A 23,144-nucleotide genomic window follows, 5' to 3' on the forward strand; every position below is an offset into this window, starting at 1 on the left:
ATCATAGTGCTGGACAGAAGACAAAGAGAGCCTTCAAAACGCGTTGTTCATACTTTTACTGGAGAAAGCACAGACACTAATAAAAAGAGACCTATTTACAACACAGCTTATATGACTTGCATGCATGAAGTAAAAATGCTGCTACATCAGAGTTTATTGGTTAGGCAGACACAAAGTAGCCTAAAAACGGAGCGACTTTAAAATACTCTCCACAGTCTAGCTGAGATAAATGTTTAACGGCCTGGATGTGTGAGTTGGAGATTGCTCAACCTGAAAATCAGTCAGAGCAGCCTCAGCACAATATTTATACAAATTGAAATAACGTTACCGTCGACAAGCTCGTATTGTCTAAAGCGCTCGTCCCATCCGTCCGTCCGTCCATCCGTCCGTCCGTCCATCCATCCATCCATCCTTCCGTCCGTCCATCCATCCATCCATCCATCCATCCATCCATCCATCCATCCATCCATCCATCCATCCATCCATCCCAGCTGACTCTGAGCGAGCGGCCCGCTCCACTTTGTCATTTCAAGAATAAATAAATGACAAATAGCTATACCCTGTAAAAGACGGCTGGATGCATTACAGTTTCGATTCAACTCAACAACATGGCATCAGGACACAAAATATCACTTTGAGCGTCTTCATAGCAACTTTTCATGATGAGATCAGGAGACGGTCAACATACGCTCACAAATCAGCAGCGACCAATGAGAAACACACGACCTAGTATTGGATCGATGACTGCTCCGATTTATGCTTGCAAATATTTGTGCTTGTCTCGGCTTTTATGCGTCTGTAGCGGGCAGATTTCGGTCTGGTTGACCTTTCCTGCGGGCGGGGTGAAAAAAAAGCCATTTCAGTTCTCACTTCCCGAGCAGATGAAAAGGCCGGGGAGGGGAGTGTGAGTGCACGTACTCGTGTTTGGTGAGAGAAGCTTTGTCACAGGTGACTTCTGTGAGTGTGTCCCCTTCTTTTGAGGGAAGCGTCTGAACTTCCATATGGTGCCTTTGGCCTCTTGGAGTGGACATCCCGTTCATTTGAACTTGCCTAGAGCAAACAAATGGGATTGGAATCATCAGCTACAAAAACAGCCTCCACAGCTACTGCACTTACCCGTTAGTAGCCCCGTCCCCTTCTTTGAGTTCCGGAACCTTCATTCCGAAAAGTTTCACAGCCATGGACATAAGCAGGCCACAGCGGTTTGTGTAGCAGCATGTGGCATCCACCGCCAAGAAAATCAGCAGCAAGATCACCATGACGATGCCTGCCACCCTGCCTTTGGTCATGCTGCTGCGCACTGCGGGATGGACGGACACACGGGTGGAGTCAAAGTAGAAAGAGGATGGAGCTGCGCTCATCCACATCTTATTCAGAGCGTACATTACCGGGTTTGGCCGCGGTGCTGAAGTTCAACGTCGCCGGGACGGAGGAACCGTTAGCGTTGACCGCTACGATTTCCAATTGATAGTCGGAGCCAAAGGTCAGCTCGCCGAGGCGAACCCAGTCAATGTCGGGTGACAGCCGCTTCTCTTTCCACTCGGCCCCGTCGCTATCCTGCGCGAGAACAATCCAGATCCATACGTACAACCACCGTATCGTGCGTGGATGACTGAAGGTAGAAAGTGACCCACCACTCCGTATCGTAGATTGTAGTGCAGGAGAGGGGTCTCGCCATTATCGCTATGTTTGAGGGGGATGAAGAAGGAGTTGCCCACTACTTTCATCTCATCACGCAACAAAAGCGGGCTGTCCGGTTCACCTACATGCCAAGGAACACGTGCGTTACGACACGTGCGTCACAACACGTGCGTCACAACACGCCTCCTTGCTTACCAGCTTATTGTTTTGTGTCTTACCTCCTGTAGATGGACACGTGATGACCACGACGACGAGATGAATCGTACAGCCAGTGACGACGTACGGAATAACGATATGAAAAATAGGAACAATTTCATCAACATATCTATTTCTAAATAGGTGTTGAGATGGCACTGGAATGGCCTCAAATAGGAATTGGACCATCAAATGATGCAACAAATAGTTTTCATTGATATTACACCCCGCTCAAAAAGATCCCACCGTGAAAGTCATTGAGTTGAGTCCTATTTTACATGACGTGTGATACTCACGTCTTCCTAAGGTCCGGACAGCCATTGCGTCTGAGAATTGGCCCCGTCCCGCCGCATTGACGGCAGCCAAACGCAGCGTGTAGAAGGTGTAAGGCATCAGGGAGGTCACAGCCAGGCTATCTAGCAGCACACCAGACACAAGACATAAGGCGCTTCGCCTCGTCTCACACACTTGTCGAATACACGCCACGATTTCAACTGGGACGGGTCCACTTACCTGAATGACCTGAAGCCGGGACCGTCACCTCTTGCCACTGCACGTCTGCATTTAGTCTCCACTGCAGGACAAAGTGGCTAATTGGTGTTCCCCCATCAATGGGGAGTGTTTTGAGGGAGAAGAAGACTGACGCGGGTCCAGATGACACTGACAGGGAGGGAGGGGGACCGGGCTGAGCTGAGGAAAAACAAGATGATTGAAATTACATTTGGAATGAATACAACAATCCGGAGGCTTTTTTTGGGGGGGGGGGGGGATCCACTTCTGGTACTTTTTTTCCTCATTTGCATCCAAGCTGGTAACTTACTGTGAATGGCAACGTCTCTTGACGCATTGCCGATGAGTCCAACAGCCATGCAGGAATACAGGCCACCGTCAGATGGCGCTATTTCATCAATCACTAAAACGCCGCCCTCAACACGGATCCGACCAGAAGGTGAGTCCTGAAGAGGCCGAAGCACAAAAGTCATCGAGAACGTCAAAGGAGCACTTTGAAGCTCTGGCTATTTTTCAATTCATTTCAGAATTGATTTGACGCCCCCAAATGGGAAGGAACGCTTCCTGACTTTGTGACGTCCCAAAGCATTCCTACCTACCAGTGTCTGTCCGTTGCGCTTGTTGATCCAGCGCAGGTCAGGCTGAGAAAGTCCGGAGACGTTACAGGCCACTGCCACGCTCTGGCCCACGCTGACATTCTGCACTTCCGCAGACAACGACACCTCTGAAACCGTCGCACAGCAGCCCCGTTGGTCATATCGATACGGCCGGCGCCGGCGCGCGTGGAGTCGGACGAGCGAGCGAGCGAGCGAGCGAGCGAGCGAGCAACCGACCAAAGACATGAAGCATAGCGGTGGCGCTGCTTTCGCCCATCTTGTTGCTTGCCGTGCAGATGTACTCCCCGTAGTCGTCCATGACGACGGACCTGATGGTCAGCCGGCTGCCATCAGAGTTGAAGTGGTGATGCCCGGGCTCAAACGATCCCGCCGGCCTGTGCCAGGGAGAGAGAGAGAGAGAGGGAGAGAGAGAGAGAGGTAGGGAGGGGGACGTGAGTCAATGCCCATTTTAAGGCGCTTCACCTCCTCGTCTCTAGTCTTTTCCTTCTTCATGTCCACTCGAGGCAACGATGAGCACATTCTGCTCGGTATGTGTGTCTTACATGTTCCAGGTGATATTGGGCTTGGGTTGCCCGTCGACCAAACACAGCAAGGTAAGATTGTTTTCCGGTCCAGCCATGACTTTCTTCACCTCTTCTTTCATATGTGCAGTGGGAGGAGCTGATTGATGTTCACAATGCACGCGTTTCACAACAGCAATTGGGCTTCATGCAAATTTGCTGCCATTGAGTTCCCAAACCATTGACGACGATCGATACGGCAAGTTGCTCGGAGACAGGCCTTCCTCTGATTTGGGCCTGGCACACGTACGTCCCGGCATCCTGTCGCTTGACTTTTTCAAAGACCAGCGTGTTATCGGGCAGCTGCCGTATATTTTGTCCTGACGAAGAAGAAGCGGGAACATATGCGAAAACGCTCATATGGAGATGAGCTTGCGCTTACCTTGAGAGGGGCTCTCCTTGCCGTATATCCAGCGGACCTCCACCTCCGGCCGGCCGGATACCCGACAAGGCGCCGCCCCGTCCGTACCCTCCAAAAACTCATGATAGGTGGGGGTGCTTTCGAAGGACGGACCCTCTGACAAGAAATACCAGAGCCAGCACTCTTGTCATCCAAGAAAATATGTAGGTACAGCTGATGATGCGCTTACATACGTACCATAAACGTAAATGCGCGTCTGCACCTCGTCCGTGGAACTGCTGTCAAAGTCACACAGGCAGGTGTAGCTTCCCCCATCCTCCAATGCGGCGCTCTGGATCCTCAGCTTGGAAGAGGACTCGTCTACACTGGATATGAGCTCTTCGTCGACGTCGAGGCCATCCCGTCGCCACGTTATTTGTCCTTCACCCCCAGCTGAGAGAGCCGTTCGACGGAGTAGGTGTTCAGGAGATGCATCAAAGTCAGCTCGATTTCAACGACAACTGACCTTTACAAAAGAGTAAAAGCTCATCTCCGACTTGAACGTCCTGCTTCCTGGTGATGATGACCATTTTGCCGTCTGACAAAGAGAGGAAAGACATCAAATAGAGGTGTTAACATTCTGCAAAAATGAACGAGTCAGTCATCTCTCATTCAACTTCCTACTCTTTACTCGACTACAGGCAGGGGAAAAAAAGAAATATCTTCCGCTGAAAGACAATCCAATGGTGTAGAGATGCCATTTTCTATTTGCCCTCAATAACTCCAATCAAGAACAAAACCGACCTGTGCTGTACACAAGCAGAAGCCACAAAAACAAGGCAAAGGTGAAGATCACTTTTGCCATGGTCACTGGCAAAATCTTGTCAGGTCACTTTCAGGGTTGGGAGGCTCCCAGGCTTTATATCTAGGGCATGAAAGTGGGTTGGGTCTCATCTCCTCCCAACATTTTCTCAGTCATGAGCAAGTGGCAAAGTTAGGTTGGACATTTGGTCAAAAGAATGACTCAGCGTCACAGTGTATGCCCGTGGGCCCCACAAGCAGCAGCACTGGGGGGCAGCTTCACGCAGGTCAACAGCAGCAGCAGCAGCAGCCATTGGCAAATGAGCACGGCTCTTGCCATTTTCCATTCTGTCCGTGATTTCCTTTGTCATTCAGCATGGCTTGGGCTGCGCTGCGCTGCGTACGCGTGTGCGAGGCCAGTACGTACGTGGACCACTGAAAGTTGTTGTGCACGTGCCCGCTCGCCCAAATCCATATCGTGCTGTGAATGACTGGGCGTTTGTCATTGTTCTTTCATCTTGGTGGAGAATAAGTAGCTGTTCCTGCGGGTCCTATCATACTTGTGCCAGGCTGCCCCTCCCATCTATCAGGATCTTGTACTCCAGAGAGCAAGCAGCTAATCAAAAGATAAATAGTCCCTTGGGGGGATCTATCAGGGTGACTATCAGGAGGTGCTATTATGGCTCATTAAATTGGAGCGTGCTCAAAATCAGAGCCATTACCATGGGTGGGCATCCACTGACCATGCTTGTCAGAAAATGGTTGAAAGGCATGCTTGTGGCTCCCACTCACTCTCAAAGCTCAACAGTCATTTGAAAATGGACAAGCAAATCAGAGCTGTTGTCAAATGCATCCATGGATGTGATGGTCACATGTTGGAATGCGACCTGAAGTCCCAGCACTTTTTGATCAACTTGGTCCAGACAGGCAGGCAGGCTGGCAGGCAGGCAGGCAGGCAGGCCCCTGCTCCCCATTTAGTAGATGGCATTGTCCTATGTCTTCCAGTAATGCCAGACAATACACGACATCCTACGATAGTAAATCTACTTCTATCATGTAAGCAGAGTTTTTGGGCACAACTGGAAAGACAGTAGATACAAACAATGGTAGAAAAACAATGAGAGGAGAGGACAGTGAAGACATGATGGCGAGACAGAAGGAAGTGAAAGGAGAGGCACGCAAAGATGCCGCTGATTGGACCAGACCTACCTCCTATGCTCCTCTCCGTCAGTGTGCATTTACATGAATCAGATGGCCACGGTTGATGTCGGAGGTCATTGGCCTAAATATGGAATGAAATGGAAAATACGGTATTAGATAAGCAAAGGTTTGACCTCATTGTCTCCGTGCGTCGTTATCAGTGTGAAAGCGATGGCGACGTCCGCATTGTGTTTGTACACTGGAAGGTGGTGTCAACCTTTGTTTACAAAAGCCATTGTGTCACTAATAAACAGGAGCGGATTCCACTTTGTCCTCGACTAAGTCCGGAGCTGTCCAAGGTTAAAGAAAGGGGAGGGGATTCTTCCTGTTCTGACTTGATGACATAAAAGGGAGACATTTAGGAATGGCATAAGCATGGTAGTGAGGATTTTTCCCTCATGATGCAAACAATCCACAGCACAGCGGTGCCGCAAGATTGAAAGGCGCGCGGCCAGAGCCGGCTCCAAATGCGTCCACAAGCTACAAGGCTAACTGCTCGCCACTTGACATCTTTCCATTCTATTCCTGATTTTATTTTTCTCTTTCTTTGACTCCGTTCTATTCGTAGATGAGTTTTGAATGGAAAACAATCAAGTCCTTTGTTGTAAAACCGGAAGTTCCACAGCAACAAATGACATTTGACTCACAAGGTTTATTTTTCATGCCTTCATACGTGAATGGATCCGTGTCCAAACATTTGGTCATCTTCCAAACATAAAAGTAAATAAAGCAATAAACAGCTTTCCTAAAGATAGCCTTTGTTTATTTATTGGATTATCTTTAACTTGTCGAGTTGTGAACAGGCCAATTCCTTTTCTGATTTGGGAGTGAGTGTTCAGCTCACAGCAGCTCCATTGATTGACTCAAGACCTGCTATATCAACAACCTTACCAGATGTTGATACAAATACAGCATAAATACAATCAGAGAAGAGTGGAGTGCAGCATCCTCCCGTCCGTGGGTGCGTCCGTCCGTCCGCCCGTCTGCGTGCTGAGCGAATGCTACGTGACTGTTGTGTCTGCGCTCCATTCAGGGATTTCTCTTGTTTGTTTTGTCAGATGACTTTTGGGCCTCCCTGACCACATCCTCAAATTACGGAGCACAGCTCGTACACTTTTTTTATGCCTTTGAAATTTGAAGAAAGAATTGACTGCAAGTGCCCATACAAAATGTTGCCAATCCTCTTAGTCTGCCTTTTTGCTGGAATATTAGAAACGACTAGTATGGTTAAGCCGTGTGAATCTTTTTTTTTCAAAAACACTCAAGCATAATGACAGATTATGATTTGTTGTTTTTTTGGGTTATAAATACGTGTTTACTGTCTCCTCACGTCATACTCCCCATTCCAGGTCCGACACCTGATCCCAAATAGGCTTCAATGTGTGCGGGGATGCGGGAAGTGCTGCTCAAACAATGGAGACTTGTGACCTTTGTGCCAATAGCACGCCTTTGAATCTGACAGGGCATTGTTCATCATTGTTCTCGTCGACACCATCTAGCAACTAAACAGCCGGCAAAAATCCCAAGGATTGTATTTTCAAATTGCTCCCAATGAAATGTTCTCCTCTGATATTTGGGGCATCTTGCCCCCACCCCCTCTTTTGCCGTCTGTCTGCTCGTAACCTTACGTGAGCCGAGTCCGTCGGTGCCAACGGAGGCCGCCGTGGTGCCGATAAGGCTAACTAGCTTCCTGCTATTACTGCTAATCGCCCCATAGCCCGGAATTCAGCAGACACCCTGGGTGGGTCGTGACTCTGAGTGCGTATGCGTGTGTGCGTGCGTGCGTGCGTGCGTGCGTGTGCTTGAGTTCCCGTGTGTGTTTATTGGCTCATTCATTTCTTTTCAACAATACGAAGAAGAAAATTCAAGTGAAATCCAAATGATGAAGTCTTACGATTTCTTAGAGAACTGGGATTTGGTTTGAAAAGCAAGGAGGAAAATGATGCTGCAAAGAAAGGCTCTCGCTCACCTCCTAAGAAATAGACACCTGTCAGGGTATGACACTCCACTTTAGAGTGTTCCACCAAGACTGTAAAAGGCAACATCCCCCAATTTTCAACAGCGCTCCATATGCAGTATCCGATAAAGAGCGAGGAAAAGTCAAACATTGACATCATTATCGGTGAACGCAAAGCAAAGCAACGCAAAGCAAAGCAGGCGATTCGCACGGTGCATGCGTAACGCCAGCGCTCTCCACATTTCACGTTATCAACTCATCGCTCGACATTCGTGGTCCACAGTATTCTATATGACCCTGGGGAGGGAACGCGGCGGCCTGTACGTATCTAACAAAGGCATCAAAGACACACGGGCAATTTAGCAAATGAGCGCGACAATGAGACTAGAAGGTCGGTTTTGCAGAATGTGGATGGATGGATGGATGCATGAATGACGCCATTTCCCACGCCCGCCATGGCCCACCAGACAGACAGGATGTCTTTCACGGTGGGATGACTTTGACCGTCTAGCCATTTTCTTTGCTGCCTTTTGGGCCACAGTCTAAGGAACAAACGGAAACATTGTTCGAATGGTGCAAATGCTTCCATTTGAAAAGAATCCCACAGAAACCTGTTGCAAACAAACTAAGTGAGTGATCAAAACATTTTGTTGGCCTAAAGTCAACTTTTGAACATCAGATAAATATGAGCATGTCTCCGGGTAGACTCAGTTAGCTGAATGATCTTTCCAGCACTATGCTTGATGAGAGGAGGGAGGCATCAAAGAAGGCAAGCATCCTGTGGGCAACCCGAGGCACTGGCAAAGTGGGTGTCCGAGGGTAGGCACCACCAGGTCTGCAACACGCACACACTGACAAAATGGGCCTCCATGTAATTCATTGGAATGATGTATTGTCAGGACTCAGGGGACAGATAAGACTGACTCTAGCACGCACGCACGCACGCACGCACGCACGGACGGACGCACGCACGCACGCACGCACGCACGCACGCACGCACGCACTCACACCCCTTGCCTCCAGTGCCACTCGCACGGTTGTTCAACAAAAAGGGAAAAAAATAGAATGACTTTATTGTCTGTCATTGCACAACGAAATGAGGATATTCTACCAAGTCCTTGTGCACTAGCTGCCACGCTTGTGTCAGCTCGCACCACGCAGGCAGGGCAACTCTTTTAAAATGTAAGGAATGATCATTCATTGATGAAATGAATTGACGGCATGTGTCAATGGTCATCAGTCACCAAGCACTGCCAGAGTTTTGGTCCCTCCGCATCAATGCTGCAAATGGAAGGAATGACGACATTGTGATTGCTTCATTTGCCTCGCGGATTGGTCACAACTAGATTGAGCAGGATTACAAATGAAAAGTGCTCCTTTTCTGATACAGTAGTACAATACTTCATCGCGTTCAGCATTTGCATTGTTTGTACTTGCTTTGTCACGGAAGTTCATTTGACGAGGGTAAAATGTGCACGTCTGCTGCCACCTATCGGTTGACTATGGAAGGCCATTTTGATCGTGATGCGTTTCAATGCTGTATCCGCATGACGAAAGCCCGTTTGACATTGATTTATTCTGCCACTTTGACAAATACGATTGTGGAAGTCAATGAAAAAGGAAATAAGGCAAACAAATCATTGAATGCAGTGATATGGAGCGCAATATCTCATGTCGGGGAAGAGGGAACCAAACACACTTCCTCGCGCCATACACAGTGATCAAGAAGAATGCTGCTTGTTCTTGTATTGGGTGCCATTAGACTGTATCTCATAAAGAGTGACGAAATTGACAAGAAAGCGGACTTTGACTATCGTTGCTCATGAAGCCTGCTTGGACCCCATGTGAAGCATCATATCCGAGTTCAGGAAGAACGATAACATGAGTACACAGGACATTTCTACATTTGCTACGTCAAGCGGTGTCGTCGAGTTTCCACGGCAGGGTGAAGCTCTCCCCCTCCAGCTCCTTGTAAATCACCGAGGAGAAGCGGGCCAGTTGCTCTGAACTAAAGTGGTTTTTCCAGTCCCCGACGACACCTAAAACAGTGAGAGCATGAAGAAATCCACTTTGAGGATGCATAGGAAAATACACCATCGATTTGGCAATTGCAGCTAGTATTTTTTGCACCATCATCCATGGCCAACTTCATACGTAGCCAGTTGCCTCACCTTTCCTAAGGAACTGAGACTTGTCAGAGTCCATGTATATCTTGGGGACCAAACTGAAATTGGACATCGTGTTGGTCTGCATAGACTTGAAAGAAGAATGGTCGGCTATTTTCTCAATGACGTCGTCGCTCAGGTTCTTTCCCAGAAAATTGGACATAAGCCGTAGAGCTGCAGGAAGATCCTGCAAGGTATGCGTGTTTCTTCATGAATCCTTCTACAGCAGAGGACGGATTATACAGAAAGCCTTTGTACTTGAATCATTTGCTCATATGTGATGAACATAATTCTGTCTCCCAGCTCCGAGCGCCTCCAGCTCTTGACGTGGTCGGTCCACTTGCCAAACATCACTGGAGACGGAAAGCGCGCACAATGGTCGACGGATTCAACCTATTTGCTCCAAAGTATACAAACAATCTGACATTATGATTTCTATTGTGATGATTTGAAACCTCTGCCTTCCAGGAACTTGTGGATAAATTCCTCCCAGGTTCCGGGCTCTTCGAGGAAAGTGGCCATTTGGTGGAAGTAATAGGAAGACACCACGACATCCTTGGGGTTCCTCATTACATAGATCACCTGACCAAGGGGGTCATATGAGTTCAAGCCAGGATGAGCAAGAAGATAGTGCACTAGTGCACAGCACTGCATTTTCAACCGCGACTGACCTTGGCTTTGGAGGAGAAGAAGGACTGTGGCATGAGACGGTAAGGAAAATGTGTGACCAGTGCTCGTGGAGAAGTCAAGTGATCCACAACGACTTGTAATCTTTTCTCCTCCAGCCAGGGAACTCGATCCCAGTTGGGAATGGTTTGGATGGGTGTCAAGTCCCCACCATTGAGCACCAGCGGCAGGATCTCTTGCATCCAGATTGTACCTGCAGAGGAGACAATGGAAGTTGTATCATGCTCATTTGGGATTGGTACGCGCGAAAGATCAAGGTAGGCTATACTGTTGTTGCTATTCTTTGGAATGAAGCCCTTACATTTCATCTACTCGCAAGAATCTCTTTCTGCTCCAATGACACACTTGGACTATATGGCGATTTGGAGAACCTAACTTGCCTTGGTATTTTTTTCATGCCACCTGGCTGGCCCGAGGGTTTATTTTGAGCAACTTGGACAATGCACGTATTTGCATATTGGCACAAATCTGTCTGTCTGTCTGTCTGTCTATGTGAATATGAAAGGACAACATGGGGGGAGAGAGAGAGAGAGAGAGCGAGAGAGAGAGAATACATGACAAGTGTGGGTGGGGAATGGAATTTAGTCCGGGCTGCTCAATCAACACTGACCTGACTTGGGGTACGTGACGGCGACAACGTCGTCGTCTTTAAAAGTCCAATCCTGTGCAAAAAATCTCAGGCTTTCTTCAGAGTGCGTTTCCTTTGGCAACATAAGTCCATGGCGCCAAATATACAAGTCTTCCACAGACATTGTGTATGTTCTTCCAACTATCCGGGCCGGGGACGAGCCAGGCGGGTCCGATGACGCGTTCACGTTCACGTAAATACGTCATTAAACTTCACCAAGTTGGGCTTTTCAAGATATTTCAGACAAGCCTCCACGTGTATGATTGTTTACGGAAGCTCGAAAAGTGACTACCAACAACCGAGGTAAACAAGGAAACGACAAAAGTACACATGACTTCAAAATGCGCACAAGTCCGAGGGTACTGGAAGTAAGCACAGAACTTCCCAGCTACCGCCAATCTAGTGGAATGTAAGGGGGGGGGGGGTGTTCACACTAACTCAAAACTATAGATCTAGGTAGGTCCATTCTGCAACTACCAATAATTGACAGTCAAGTTGCATTTTCATTCGATTCCATTTCAGACTTACAACAACTCGTTCTTCCAATGTGGGTTGCTGAATGTACCTGATTTGGGGTATGTCACAGAAAACACATCGGTGTCCTCCACAGAGAAATTTTCGGCATATTTCAAGCTCTCCTCTGAGTGCGCCCCGGGTGGCAGGACCAGGCCGTGGTACTTGATGTAGCTGTGCCAGGACATAGCGACTGGAGCTCTGCTGTAGGACAGTCACGCTTCTCTCCTTAAGGTCGATGTCAGCTGACAGGGATGGACCACTTATACATTTGGATGAAGTGCAGTTTGCTGAGTTTTCAGGAGGAGGAGGGGAGTCAGTCAAATGTATGATGTAGCGCTCGGAGAAAAAAAATAAAATAAAAAAAATCAGGTTGGATTCGTGGCGATGCCAACTGACACATTGTTAAGTCAGGTCAGCATTTTTCAAAGCTCTCTACGACCGATGGATTACAAGAAGAAGAATCCTTAAAGATTTGCCCTGTACTTTGAGATGGTGGCCCTCTGCTGCCAGAGAGATCATCCTTGTTCAATTCACCGTGGAATGTGCAATGTGGTTATTCTTGCACACACCAGCCACAGTCTGTCTGTCTGTCAACAGGGAAAGCAATGTGTGGCTGCAAACAGTCGGGAGCATTGACGGACGGACGGCTCAAACTCCGTCAAAGTGATGCAACTCATCTTGTGGCCGAATTTGCCTCTTTTCGAGATCGGGCCCTTTCCAACTTTGATCAGCGGTGGAAATCAAATTTGATGGCTACGCGCAGAGGATGAAATCATCAAGAACGTTTTCATTCCCATAAGTCCGTGCAGTCCAATCAACCCGGATGAAACAATGAAAATTCAACTTCACCTTTATTCATATCTCATGTCATTTTACGTCTTCCACCAATCTATCTAGCAGGTGGAAGATGATATTGAAGGACAAAAGCATCATTTCTTCTTTCCAAACAGGTCTCACCACAAACGGTGACACACGACGGATACACGTTCAATAAATGACCAGTCTGTTTGTTAGTCGTAAAACATTTCTCACGTACAGATCCAATTTTGTCTGGAGGAAAAATCACTTTGATCGTGAGGCGCATGTATGTCAAAGTTGCTAAATGACATTTCTAGTGTCCAAGTGAAGCAAATATATACATGATGAAAATGTGGCAGAAGATGAATGTTACTTCATTTGACAAAATCTCAGTGTTTCAGTCGCTATAAGAGAGAATGGCTTTTCCATGGCAGACCCACAAATTCCAGGATGAACTTGGCGCTTGCTGTAAGAGCAGTTAACACAACCACCTTAGTTACTGTGCACCAAGGTGACAAAGAGAAAAAGTGAACAAAGAGAGATGGCGCCAGTCAGCACAGCTTTCACCAATAACACGGTCCAGCTGCCCAGCAGGAAGGCGTGGATAAACAACCTGCACACCCACATGAAAAAACAACTTCAATACATGCCAGTGATTACAATTGCACAGTGGGTGCCTTCAAACTTGAAGGCCTAAACATCTGAATGGGATCCAGATACCTCAGATGCTCTCTCTCTCTCTCTCTCTCTCCGTGTAAATGTAATCATGAATGCACTTACTCCATTAAGAAGGACTTGTAGACACAGAGCGCCAGCAGCACGGTAACAGGGAACCGAAAGCTCTTGGGAAGGTCGTAGCGTGTAAACATCCACACCACTGCCGCCATGGCCATATAATGTACCTGGAGAGACAAAATAAAACAAAAACACTTTGACCACCTTTGCAAATTGGAATCCTACCTTTGTGGGTGGTGCCAGTACGAATTAAATTTGAAAAAAAAAGACAAAAGATAAAGGACAGACACTCACCAAACTGATATTGGAGTCAAAGCTCATCTGGATATATTTCCAGTCAAACTCGATTCCTCTGGCCCCGACCCAGAGAGGAAGACATCTGCAGAGCGACATGCACAACATTTGATAGGAACACTGTTGACGTGCTTCAAAATAAATAAATAAATAAATAAATAAATGCACGAATGAATGAATGCATGCATGCATGCCTACCTTGACATGACAAGTTCGGCCGTTGCCCAGCCCATAGCGGCCACCATGATTTTGTACTCTCCTTTGCCAGCATTACGTGACATGACGAGATGGAGGCCCAACAGATCTGCAAGGTCCACTGTTGCTTTCATAAATTCCTGATACAAACACACAGTCAGATCCATAACGCACTTAGCACGCACCCTTTGTCATTGCATTGGGCTCATGGAAGCAATAAGTCACATCAACTTTTGTTTTCAAAATGATCTGCTCTGCAAATGCACTTGCGTATGGTATGGAATGGAGTGGCACTCACCCCGACAAAGTCATAAACTCCAGCTCCTCCTTCCCAGGTGGGGAAAAACGTTGCAAGGAACAACATCTGGCAAACAAGAACAGCAAAAATATTTCCATCGTGAAGCGCAGACAGGCCATTTACCATCCACTAGCTTTCAGCTCGCTCGCTCACTTTGCAGAGCTGGACAAAAAGGTAGGTAGCTCCAGCCTGGACACACCTCCAGAAAGCGTTGTACTCAGAACTAACAATGGGACACAGTAAGATGAGAGAGAGAGAGAGATACCTTATTCATTTGTACAAGAAAATGGAACCCCCAATGGAAGTTACCATACTCAAGTAAAACCAACAATTGCTTGTCCTGCCATTTGTAAAATACTAAGAGGATTGGGCAGACCCTCTCAATGCGCTGACATGACTAAGGTGATTAGCAACCCCTTTTGTTTCACGAATGGTGCAATGTTGCATGAAAATAATGTGAAGCAATTCTTCAAATCTCCAAATCCTGACACTTTGATGTGATACTATTTCAATGTAACTTGACTTCTTCTTTCATATGCAGCCTTTATTTCAAACAAGGCTACCATCATTCAATCAATCCTGTTTTCTTTTTAAAACTGTCCGAGCTCTTTCCAATTGAACAAGTTCATTTCAAATTGTAGCTGATTTCTCTCTTCACCTACCAATCTAATCATTTGACTTTTATTGTGTGGATGTCTTAACAATAGTTGGAGACCAAAAATCTACACGTATACTTACAGCCCGCTGCACTTGTATGTTATAAAGTAAGGAAAATAGGCCAAAGCAAAACAATTTCCAAAATGAAACAGGGTCATGATGGCTTGTCAGATAATCCGATGGATGGCCTGTGGAAAAAGACAGTATTCGTTCATTCGCCAGGCACACCAAATGCTACAAATTCCAAGTCAGGCCTTTCATCGGACTGGACGCGATACCGTAATGCCAGCAATACGAAACGCGCACTGTGCACTCACAAACAAACATTGCTATTCGTCACTTACAACGAAAAAGAAGTCACTCGATGCAAAACGACAGCCGGTACCGGAAGTTAGGGACGTGCTACTGTCAAATCCCTCCGACAGAGTTTCCGCTGGGAACATAGATTTTCCCTGGGAAGGTCAAAAGCCGTTTTTTTGCTTTTGTTGTTTTTAACCCGAGAATTTTTGTTTTGAGCTGCCATGAGACGACGTAACCTTTTACCAGACAAAGCCCATTTAACAGAATTTGAGGCACAGTTTCAGTCCTGCAAATTTCAAGGATGATGAAAAGAGGAATGCGAATTGTATTTTGGAGTCTTCATCTTTATCTGTTGTTTTTGAACAACTACAGTGCTCTCGCTCAAGTAAAATGTTCATAAACCTGAGACTTGAAACGTGAACATGAGATTCTGTCTATCTTGGGAAAATGAACTATTAAACCATTAGTGTGCAGAATTGTTATGCAACTCTAGTCAAAATGAAAAGCTTCCCTTCTCGTTTCATTTGTTAAAAGTCAGAATAATAAACCAACAACAGTATTGCAGAAGTAATCATTTAAAAATGTTAACTTTGTTTTTTTTAAGCGGGGAGGGCAAGTACTGCGTATTGACATTTTCCCTCTCATTGTTGACAATTGCGAGACAACCACGTGCTCATCGTCTTCACATAAATAGGAGTAAAAATCGTTGCGAGCAAATATGGAAGTACCGGCAGTGGTAGCAAACCTCAATACCGTGTCAGAGTAGTATCCTTGAGCACCATACTAAAGCTCCTCTTGCTCCCAACGGGTAAATGAGGAGGTCAGTATGATGCACTTAACAGGCGGAAAAGGACGTTTAGCATTTTACCCAAGAAGTAGCTATGCATTTTAATGTACCCTTGTTTAAAAGAATGACTTTTTAGGTGACATGATTTGTACCCGTATCAATCATATTGACAATAGTTGTGACATGATTTGCACCCGTATCAATCATATTGACAATAGTCCACGCATCATCTACATGTTCATCTGTATGTAAAGAAATGAGAGAGAGAGAGACAGTTATATGGGTTTCAAGTTTTACTTTTCGTTTCATTACAGTCATTCTGCCCTTCCTCCTTCCACTGGTGATAAGCCTTGGAAATACACCAACATGGAGATGGCTGGATGGATGGATGGATACAACCAGCAGGTAACGACAGTATTGAGCCATAACAACACTTCTACAGGGAGGGGCAGGGAGCACACAGACACAAATACTGTCACCAGCCAATCAACTCATCGTTAAAGGGGAAGACGAGATTAAATCAGAACACTTAACACATCATTTCTGCTTTCTACTTGCACAGAAGAATTAGCGGCTAAGGAACTGTGGCGTGATTATGACAGGATGACGGATGCGTGGGTGGCGTCTGTGTGGAAAAGAGAACGGAGGAGGAGGACACCAGCATGGTGAGTGAGGGTGGTCCCTTTCTGGATGTGCGTTGGGCATCTACTTGCTGTGCATGTACAACAGCAGGTCAGCAACACGGTGGCTGTAGCCACACTCATTGTCATACCTGGAGCACCAAACAAGAAAATGACAAGGTCAGGTCAGAAAACCAATTATTTTCTTTGTCCAACAATTGAATTGGCAAATCAACGAACCAGGAAATGAGCTTGACAAAGTTGTCACTGAGGGAGATGCCGGCGCCAGCGTCAAAGATGGAGGAGTGGGTGTCGCCGATGAAGTCGGAGGACACCACCTGCTCAAAACAGTACAGCCAGTCAGTCGGTCGGTCGGTCGGTCGGTCGGCCGGCCGGCCAAGCAGCCGGCCAGCGTCTTCCTGATCAACGGCATCATGATTTGGGTCACCTGATCCTCAGTGTAACCAAGCACTCCCTTCATGGGCCCGTGAGCAGCCTTCTTGACAGCTTCCTTAATCTGAGCATAGGACGCAGGGCTGGACAGGCGGCACGTCAGGTCCACCACGGACACGTCGGCCACGGGCACCCTGAAGGCCATGCCTGTCAGCTTCCTGGAGACAATGAAAAAGAATTTGTGGCTCACTTCACATAACGGCACGTGCCCAAGTCCTTTACCCGTTAAGCTCGGGGATGACTTTGCCCACGGCCTTTGCGGCGCCGGTGGAGGCTGGAATGATGTTTTGGTGAGCCCCGCGGCCATCGCGCCAGGCCTTGGCGCTGGGACCGTCCACGGTCTTCTGAGTGGCTGTGTAAGCATGGACTGTAGTCTAGACAAATTGAACACCGTGGTTCAATGAGCAAAAATGGACATCAATGCAATTTCCAAACAAACAAACAAACGTATGCTTACCATGAGGGCCTCCTCGATGCCAAAGTTATCATGAATGACTTTGGCCAGGGGGGCCAGGCAGTTGGTGGTGCACGACGCATTGCTGTTTAAACAAACTTTGATGAGCAATTGTGCCTCGTGCCACGTCACGTCACAAACCTTACCTGACAATGGTCATGGAGGAGGGATCGTATTTGTCCTCATTGACGCCCATGACAAACATGGGGGCATCGGGCGACGGTGCCGACACCACCACACGTTCGGCCCCGCCGCTGATGTGAGCCTACGGCCAGCCGGCCGCCACGGAAAGGCTCCACGTTAGAATAAAGACAGGAGACGCGCGTGCACGTACTGGACGCCGGTGTACATACAGAGGCCTTCTCCGTTGAGAGGAAGACTCCAGTGGACTCCACGACGTACTTGGCACCAGATTTGCCCCAGGGGATCTCAGCTGGCTTCATACTAGTCAGATAAACAAAAGAAAACATTTCATAACAACGACTGCCTTGTAATGATGGCATTTGAAAGAAGAGGGCGACACCCCAAAACCTTACCACTGGAAGACAAAGATCTCCTGGCCATCAACGACGAGCTTGCCGTTCTCTTCAGACACCTCGCCGTTGTAACGGCCGTGAGTGGAGTCATACTTGAACATGTAGACCTAAGTGCACGACGTTGCTCAGTACGGACGTACGTACGTCGGATGCTTCAGCATAGTTCCACATTTCCGTGATTGTCTCACCATGTACTGCAGGTCAATGAAGGGGTCATTGATGGCCACAACCTTGATGCCCTTCTGAAGGCAGGCTCTCAGCACTAGGCGGCCGATACGGCCAAAGCTACAAAAGAGAAAAAACCCAACCAGTCTTATCTACGGATGCAACATGAAAGTACGTCTCGCACAAATTTCACAGATCAGCATTGTTTAGACTCGGATTGAGATCATAGCAGAAACCGTCGTGAACAACGTCCGAAAAGCAAAAACGCACCCGTTGATTCCAACGCAGAGCTGTGGCATGGTTGCTGTTTCTTGGGGAGTACTGGATTACCACCTGAGGGGGGGAGGAGGAGGAGGAGAGCGTTTCAGTGCAGCGCAGGAAAAAGACAAACATCTTTCATGTGCACAGACATGTTTAGACAACAATGAGAAGGCTGGAAGAAAGGCTGGAATAGGACCCTGCAATCAGATCAGAACAAACACGTTGGCCGGCTGGCATCAATTCAAGTATGCGATCCTCCATGTTTTTCATTTGGGTTGAGCGAGAGCAGCCACGGCAGAAGCCACGTGGTACGGTTTGCTTCGTCGGGACTTGTCCTTCCACTGAAACCTTTCGGAAAGTAAACCAGCAGCCCGGGGATGTTACCACCTAATACTTGTGCTATCTAAAATTTCCTTCAAATGGCAGGATTCCAATGTCTGCCATGTCATTTGAGGGTTAAGGCGCTGCAAGTTGTCCTTGACACTGCTCAGACACCATTTGTGGACTGCTGTAATCTCCTTAAGTGCGTGTTGTGTGTTTCACGCACGCACGCCAAGCTGGCTGTCCAACTGTTAAACTCATTATGGGTACACGGAAAATAAAGACACGGGGATAAAAGCTTCCCCAAAATGGTCAAGTGAGAAAAGAAAAAGACTGTCCAGGTCACTGGTACGTGTTACTACTTGAATTGAAATCTGCTGTCCACCATTTTGTGTTGCTCTAGAGGTCATTGAAGGAACATGCCAGTGTGACTGGCTCCCTTATTTCTCTTCTTTAGCATGTTTACTCAACTCAGCAATCACCTGACCTTGTCTTGACGTTTCCTTCCTGGAAAGTCTCTTTTGAAACCCAAATGGCCTCTACGCCGATACATGAAACACAATGAATCGTGAGCCCGCCTAGCAACACGAGTGAGTTCCAGCGAGTGCACCTCAAACTCAATCCAAGGAGCAAAGGAGAGACTGATGGTGCATTCAGGACATTGGCTTGCTTGCCAATACATGCTGCACAAAGGCTGCATTGTGCAAAGCCAAATATTGGGAACGGCAGCTTCAAATGTGCTGGATGGCGCTCTTTAAATGGACATTGATTTTTCGAATGGCCTTCATCTTTTTTTTCTGCCATCACTCCAGAACGTCCCATCACAAAAGGAGCCGTTTTCTTTTCTGCCTATTTCTTTCTTTGTCAGGCCTGTTCCCCTCCGAGCTGTGACCCATTTAGTGAGGAAAATGGGCGGAGGGGCCCCGGCTGGGAAAAGGGGGTCATGCCAAACCACATTCTGAGACAACCAATCTAATCATTGGGAGATACAAATGCTTTGGCAGACACACCTGGCTTTTCAAACTTATGCCACTCCCAAGGTTTCTTTTCCTCTGTGGCCTATTCACCTTGTTTTCTAACCCTCCGCCGGCCGCACCCTTGAGCCCAAAAGTACTTTTCTGTTGCGGTAAGCTAACTGGCTGCATCTCATTAGGGCATGTTTTTACTTGTGGCCCAGGCTTTTGGTGAGCGTTCTGCACAAATCCACCACTTTCCATTTGTAGCAAATGTCACCGAGCTGCCAAATTCTTGTTCAATACCACCACCGTCAGCACACTTTCCACTTCCTGTGGCCAGCGACGCACAATCGACACGCCTGCTCTTTGTGTCGGTGACATGCTTGATCAGCAGCTACAAAAAAAGACTTGGCTGTTGTTTGGACTTTTGGCTTGTCTTGCAGATGTTTTGTTTATCGGACGCTCTCAGTGAAACAAGCCATCCATGTTTTTTGTTTAATCCAGTCTTGAAAGCAGCACCGAGTTGCAGGTTTTTACAATGAGGATAATGTTGTATTACAAAGCCACACATTGAATGACTGCGCACATGAATGGGTCGGAAAGGTGCGCCTGTCCGTGGGCACAGAATGCAACTGCAGACATCATGTGATGACTCTGCAGAGGAGGTGCAGGTAAGCAAACACTGCCGCCCCCGCCCCCTTGAAGAAGGCTCTCAGAAAGCAGCAGAAAATAAACACAAGATTGTGTTGCATGTACGACATGAGCTAATAATATTTTCTCAAATAAAAATGTGTGCTGGAAATAGACTAATAATATGAAATTGTATTTCTTGCTAACATATGGACCTAATTGAGTGTGCTTAAGTATCACTAAATATTACACGTGTATTTAGCCCCCCTTGAGTCGATCTGAAATGAGAATAAATTAGCAGCAGATCTGCATCGTCACAGCAGCTGCAGGCCTACATTGACCTTCCTCTGTCGGAGCGATGACCTTCAGCCGATAGCAGCGAGTTATACTTCAAAGACCTATGTTGCTTTGTGATCATTCGATTTGTGCACGTAGCAGCAAAATGACTAGATTTGAGATCAATTCGGCACATTTGAAAATCATTGCTGCAATCAACGGAAATGTCTGGTAGGTTACGTAACACGGACGCCCGCCGAGTCACTTCCGCAAAGATGCAGCAAAAGGAAGTGCCACTGTCACGTAGCACTCCTGCCTGCCTGCATGCCGTACGCCCTAACCACAGAGGACACTACAAAACCCCTTTTGAATATGAAAGAAAAAAAAATCATCAAATCATCGAATGATGCAACTAACTATGCATGGATTACACAAACGCAGGCCGTCGCCGTAACAGCATCCCCTCCCCTCCCATCCTCGGGTTTATCCTCCCTCCCTCCGTCCGTCCGTCCGTCCATTCCAGAAGGATGTCAGCCATCTTTGCCCCAATCGGAACGCAGTATTTAACGCTCCTTATGTCCCCACGCCACGCATGTTTTTGCAGCGCTGTGAAGTGATGATGAAAAGAATAAACGACGGTATGGCGCCGCTTCCGTGAGCGAGCACGTCGTGGCCAGGCAGGCGGCAGACATGACATGACGTCGTCGTCGTCTGCAAAGCGACTCCCGCCTGTCTCTACGTGTCGTAGTCAACCCCCCCCCCAAAATACACAAAGGCTATTGAATGTATTTTGCGTGTGGAGGAAGCCTTGTAGCTTACCTACCTCGGTAAGTGAGCGATGCTTCCTCGAATGAGAGAGAGAGAGAGTGCGCAACCTAGTGGAGCGACTTCAGCTTTTATACATGGCACGTGACTCGCTGAGCCGGGTTTCCCTGGCGACGTGACGTCATGCCATCCTTTGCTGCCAGCGTCCATTCTGAACGAGGCACTTTGCACACATGAAATGGCAGCAATGATGGTGACATTGAAAGGTTCCGATTGTCAATCTGAGTGTGGTGCATGATATCAAATGTGGAAGAAATGAAATAGGTTGTTCGTTCCATGCACTTTATACAAGCAATTGAGTGTCTGGAGTCTACTCCTGGTTTGTCACGTTCTCCTTCCTCGCCTGCTCGATTGTCACGTGACACGTTTGAGCATGGCTACGTGCGACAGGATGCGTGCCGAGTGTCTGGAGTCTACTACTGGTTTGTCACGTTCTCCTTCCTCGCCTGCTCCATTGTCACGTGACACGTTTGAGCATGGCTACGTGCAACAGGATGCGTGCCGTGCCGTGCCGTGCAGTGATCGTGCCGTGCCGTGCAGTGCAGCATGGAAAATCCCAGCAGTGCGACCGACATCCCTTCTATGTGGTCACTATTCCATTTCCAGACAAAGAATTGGGGACTCCTCTCTGTCCGTCCATCCATCCATCCGTCACTATTTCTGCGGGTCTGTTAGTTAGCCCAGCTGAATGAGTCGACTGTCTCTGAACTCGAACGATGACTCGTCAGAAGTCAAATATGAAGCGATGGCGCCATCTTGTGGACATGTACAGTAGGTGGTAAAAGTTTGGATTGTGGTTCATATGCACTTTGCTGCTTTGGAATTTCGAAAGAAACTTTTCCACAAAGGCTTGACTTGAAAGAATTCAGGCTGTACAATAATGATGCTGGTCTGCCCATTTGTTGCTGTAGAGGCAGACCAGATGAGAAAATGTGCCATACAAAGCACGCCTCTCTGTTATTTTGCACACAAGCCCCTGTTTTGGGAGTGTTGGAGAAATACAGCTGTTGCGCTGCTGTGATGGCATCAGGCCAAAATGAAAGAAAAGGTGCCTCAACTAAAGAAAAATAAGGAGGAGCGCAAACTGTGTGCTGATGAGATATGAAATAACCAGTAGCCAATGGAATAAGTGATCTTTTGGGGACACGTCACTGGAATGGATAGTTTGATGATTTGGAATTATTTCACGCTATTAGTTTCAAAGTGAGAAGCTTTCACATGAAGTCATCTTCAAACAAATGACTGACCCTTAGGGCCTAAGCCTAACCCTATGCATAGTACAGTTGGTTTGGTAGCAGAGGCACATTGACTTGATGCTATTTTTCTTTGGCTCAATAGAGGGCGATCTTGTCTTGAACGTACTAAAAGAGCGTTTCTCATCAGCTCAGTATAGGATTGAGTTCAACGTTATTGAAATTCTCTTTTGTATTATTGCATTAAAAATGTGGCTTTGGTGAACTCATTATTTAAGTCTTCAAGAAAAACACAATTGTCAACACGACTTTATTTTTTTTTTTTACTTTTTTTTTAAAGCAAACAGAAAAGATCGAAAAATATATTTAAAAAACGGTTCTTCGCCTGACAAATATTTTAGATGATTTCACCATTACCATATCATTTTAATTCATGGAATATATACTCAATAGACACTTCATTAAATGCATCAGCACGATTATGAGTAGCTCAAATAATGAACCAAATGATTAGAAACAAGACTGTAAATAATATTGGACCAAACATATACTGTAAATAAACGGAATTGTTAA

At 47.0% G+C, this 23,144-nt stretch overlaps 4 protein-coding genes across 4 annotated transcripts; all 4 read right to left on the minus strand.

Annotated features, from left to right (window-relative positions):
* Positions 1–44: 44 nt before the first annotated feature.
* ncam3 (neural cell adhesion molecule 3) lies at positions 45–4,743 on the minus strand. Its single transcript, XM_085918183.1, has 16 exons — positions 4,668–4,743; positions 4,390–4,461; positions 4,122–4,316; positions 3,906–4,040; positions 3,703–3,843; positions 3,506–3,623; positions 3,180–3,337; positions 2,946–3,070; positions 2,657–2,792; positions 2,350–2,526; positions 2,132–2,252; positions 1,635–1,764; positions 1,389–1,557; positions 1,117–1,300; positions 919–1,050; positions 45–831 (listed from the first exon to the last, which is right to left on the minus strand). Exons 1-16 carry the CDS (start codon positions 4,726–4,728, stop codon positions 789–791), a joined length of 2,097 nt encoding a protein of 698 aa, XP_085774309.1. The 5' UTR covers positions 4,729–4,743; the 3' UTR covers positions 45–788.
* A 4,211-nt stretch (positions 4,744–8,954) lies between these two features.
* On the minus strand, positions 8,955–11,667 carry sult2st3 (sulfotransferase family 2, cytosolic sulfotransferase 3). Its single transcript, XM_085919076.1, has 6 exons — positions 11,284–11,667; positions 10,658–10,866; positions 10,442–10,568; positions 10,245–10,339; positions 9,993–10,173; positions 8,955–9,860 (listed from the first exon to the last, which is right to left on the minus strand). Exons 1-6 carry the CDS (start codon positions 11,423–11,425, stop codon positions 9,736–9,738), a joined length of 879 nt encoding a protein of 292 aa, XP_085775202.1. The 5' UTR covers positions 11,426–11,667; the 3' UTR covers positions 8,955–9,735.
* A 984-nt stretch (positions 11,668–12,651) lies between these two features.
* Positions 12,652–15,283, minus strand: tmem147 (transmembrane protein 147). The gene is made up of 8 exons (XM_085919077.1): positions 15,139–15,283; positions 14,876–14,982; positions 14,291–14,360; positions 14,138–14,203; positions 13,843–13,979; positions 13,645–13,729; positions 13,396–13,517; positions 12,652–13,228 (listed from the first exon to the last, which is right to left on the minus strand). The coding sequence occupies exons 2-8, from the start codon at positions 14,950–14,952 to the stop codon at positions 13,108–13,110; spliced, it is 678 nt and encodes a 225-aa protein (XP_085775203.1). The 5' UTR covers positions 14,953–14,982; positions 15,139–15,283; the 3' UTR covers positions 12,652–13,107.
* Positions 15,284–16,156: 873 nt separating this feature from the next.
* On the minus strand, positions 16,157–21,470 carry gapdhs (glyceraldehyde-3-phosphate dehydrogenase, spermatogenic). Its single transcript, XM_085917629.1, has 11 exons — positions 21,377–21,470; positions 18,380–18,442; positions 18,133–18,229; positions 17,945–18,051; positions 17,762–17,852; positions 17,555–17,673; positions 17,412–17,493; positions 17,177–17,328; positions 16,950–17,112; positions 16,742–16,839; positions 16,157–16,653 (listed from the first exon to the last, which is right to left on the minus strand). Exons 2-11 carry the CDS (start codon positions 18,406–18,408, stop codon positions 16,587–16,589), a joined length of 1,005 nt encoding a protein of 334 aa, XP_085773755.1. The 5' UTR covers positions 18,409–18,442; positions 21,377–21,470; the 3' UTR covers positions 16,157–16,586.
* Between the last annotated feature and the right edge of the window lie 1,674 nt (positions 21,471–23,144).

Source organism: Syngnathus leptorhynchus, chromosome 8 (genome assembly GCF_054491065.1).
Source record: "Syngnathus leptorhynchus isolate UIUO chromosome 8, UIUO_Slep, whole genome shotgun sequence".
In the NCBI taxonomy this organism is placed as follows: domain Eukaryota; kingdom Metazoa; phylum Chordata; class Actinopteri; order Syngnathiformes; family Syngnathidae; genus Syngnathus; species Syngnathus leptorhynchus.

Excerpts from the sequence above, each read along its gene's own strand:
- ncam3 (XM_085918183.1), bottom strand. The coding sequence starts at position 4,728 with ATGGCAAAAGTGATCTTCACCTTTGCCTTGTTTTTGTGGCTTCTGCTT. Across the intron at positions 2,793-2,945 it reads AGCGCAACGGACAGACACTG|GACTCACCTTCTGGTCGGAT; the intron begins GTAGGTAGGAAT and ends CGGCCTCTTCAG. Across the intron at positions 1,558-1,634 it reads ACAATCTACGATACGGAGTG|GATAGCGACGGGGCCGAGTG; the intron begins GTGGGTCACTTT and ends GTTCTCGCGCAG.
- sult2st3 (XM_085919076.1), bottom strand. The coding sequence starts at position 11,425 with ATGTCTGTGGAAGACTTGTATATTTGGCGCCATGGACTTATGTTGCCA. Across the intron at positions 10,569-10,657 it reads TCTTCTCCTCCAAAGCCAAG|GTGATCTATGTAATGAGGAA; the intron begins GTCAGTCGCGGT and ends CCCCTTGGTCAG. Across the intron at positions 9,861-9,992 it reads GTCTCAGTTCCTTAGGAAAG|GTGTCGTCGGGGACTGGAAA; the intron begins GTGAGGCAACTG and ends TCACTGTTTTAG.
- tmem147 (XM_085919077.1), bottom strand. The coding sequence starts at position 14,952 with ATGACCCTGTTTCATTTTGGAAATTGTTTTGCTTTGGCCTATTTTCCT. Across the intron at positions 13,980-14,137 it reads GAGTTTATGACTTTGTCGGG|GAATTTATGAAAGCAACAGT; the intron begins GTGAGTGCCACT and ends TGTTTGTATCAG. Across the intron at positions 13,730-13,842 it reads GCCGAACTTGTCATGTCAAG|ATGTCTTCCTCTCTGGGTCG; the intron begins GTAGGCATGCAT and ends GTCGCTCTGCAG.
- gapdhs (XM_085917629.1), bottom strand. The coding sequence starts at position 18,408 with ATGCCACAGCTCTGCGTTGGAATCAACGG. Across the intron at positions 17,494-17,554 it reads TCCTCCATGACCATTGTCAG|CAATGCGTCGTGCACCACCA; the intron begins GTAAGGTTTGTG and ends TTGTTTAAACAG. Across the intron at positions 16,654-16,741 it reads TTTGTCAAGCTCATTTCCTG|GTATGACAATGAGTGTGGCT; the intron begins GTTCGTTGATTT and ends TTGGTGCTCCAG.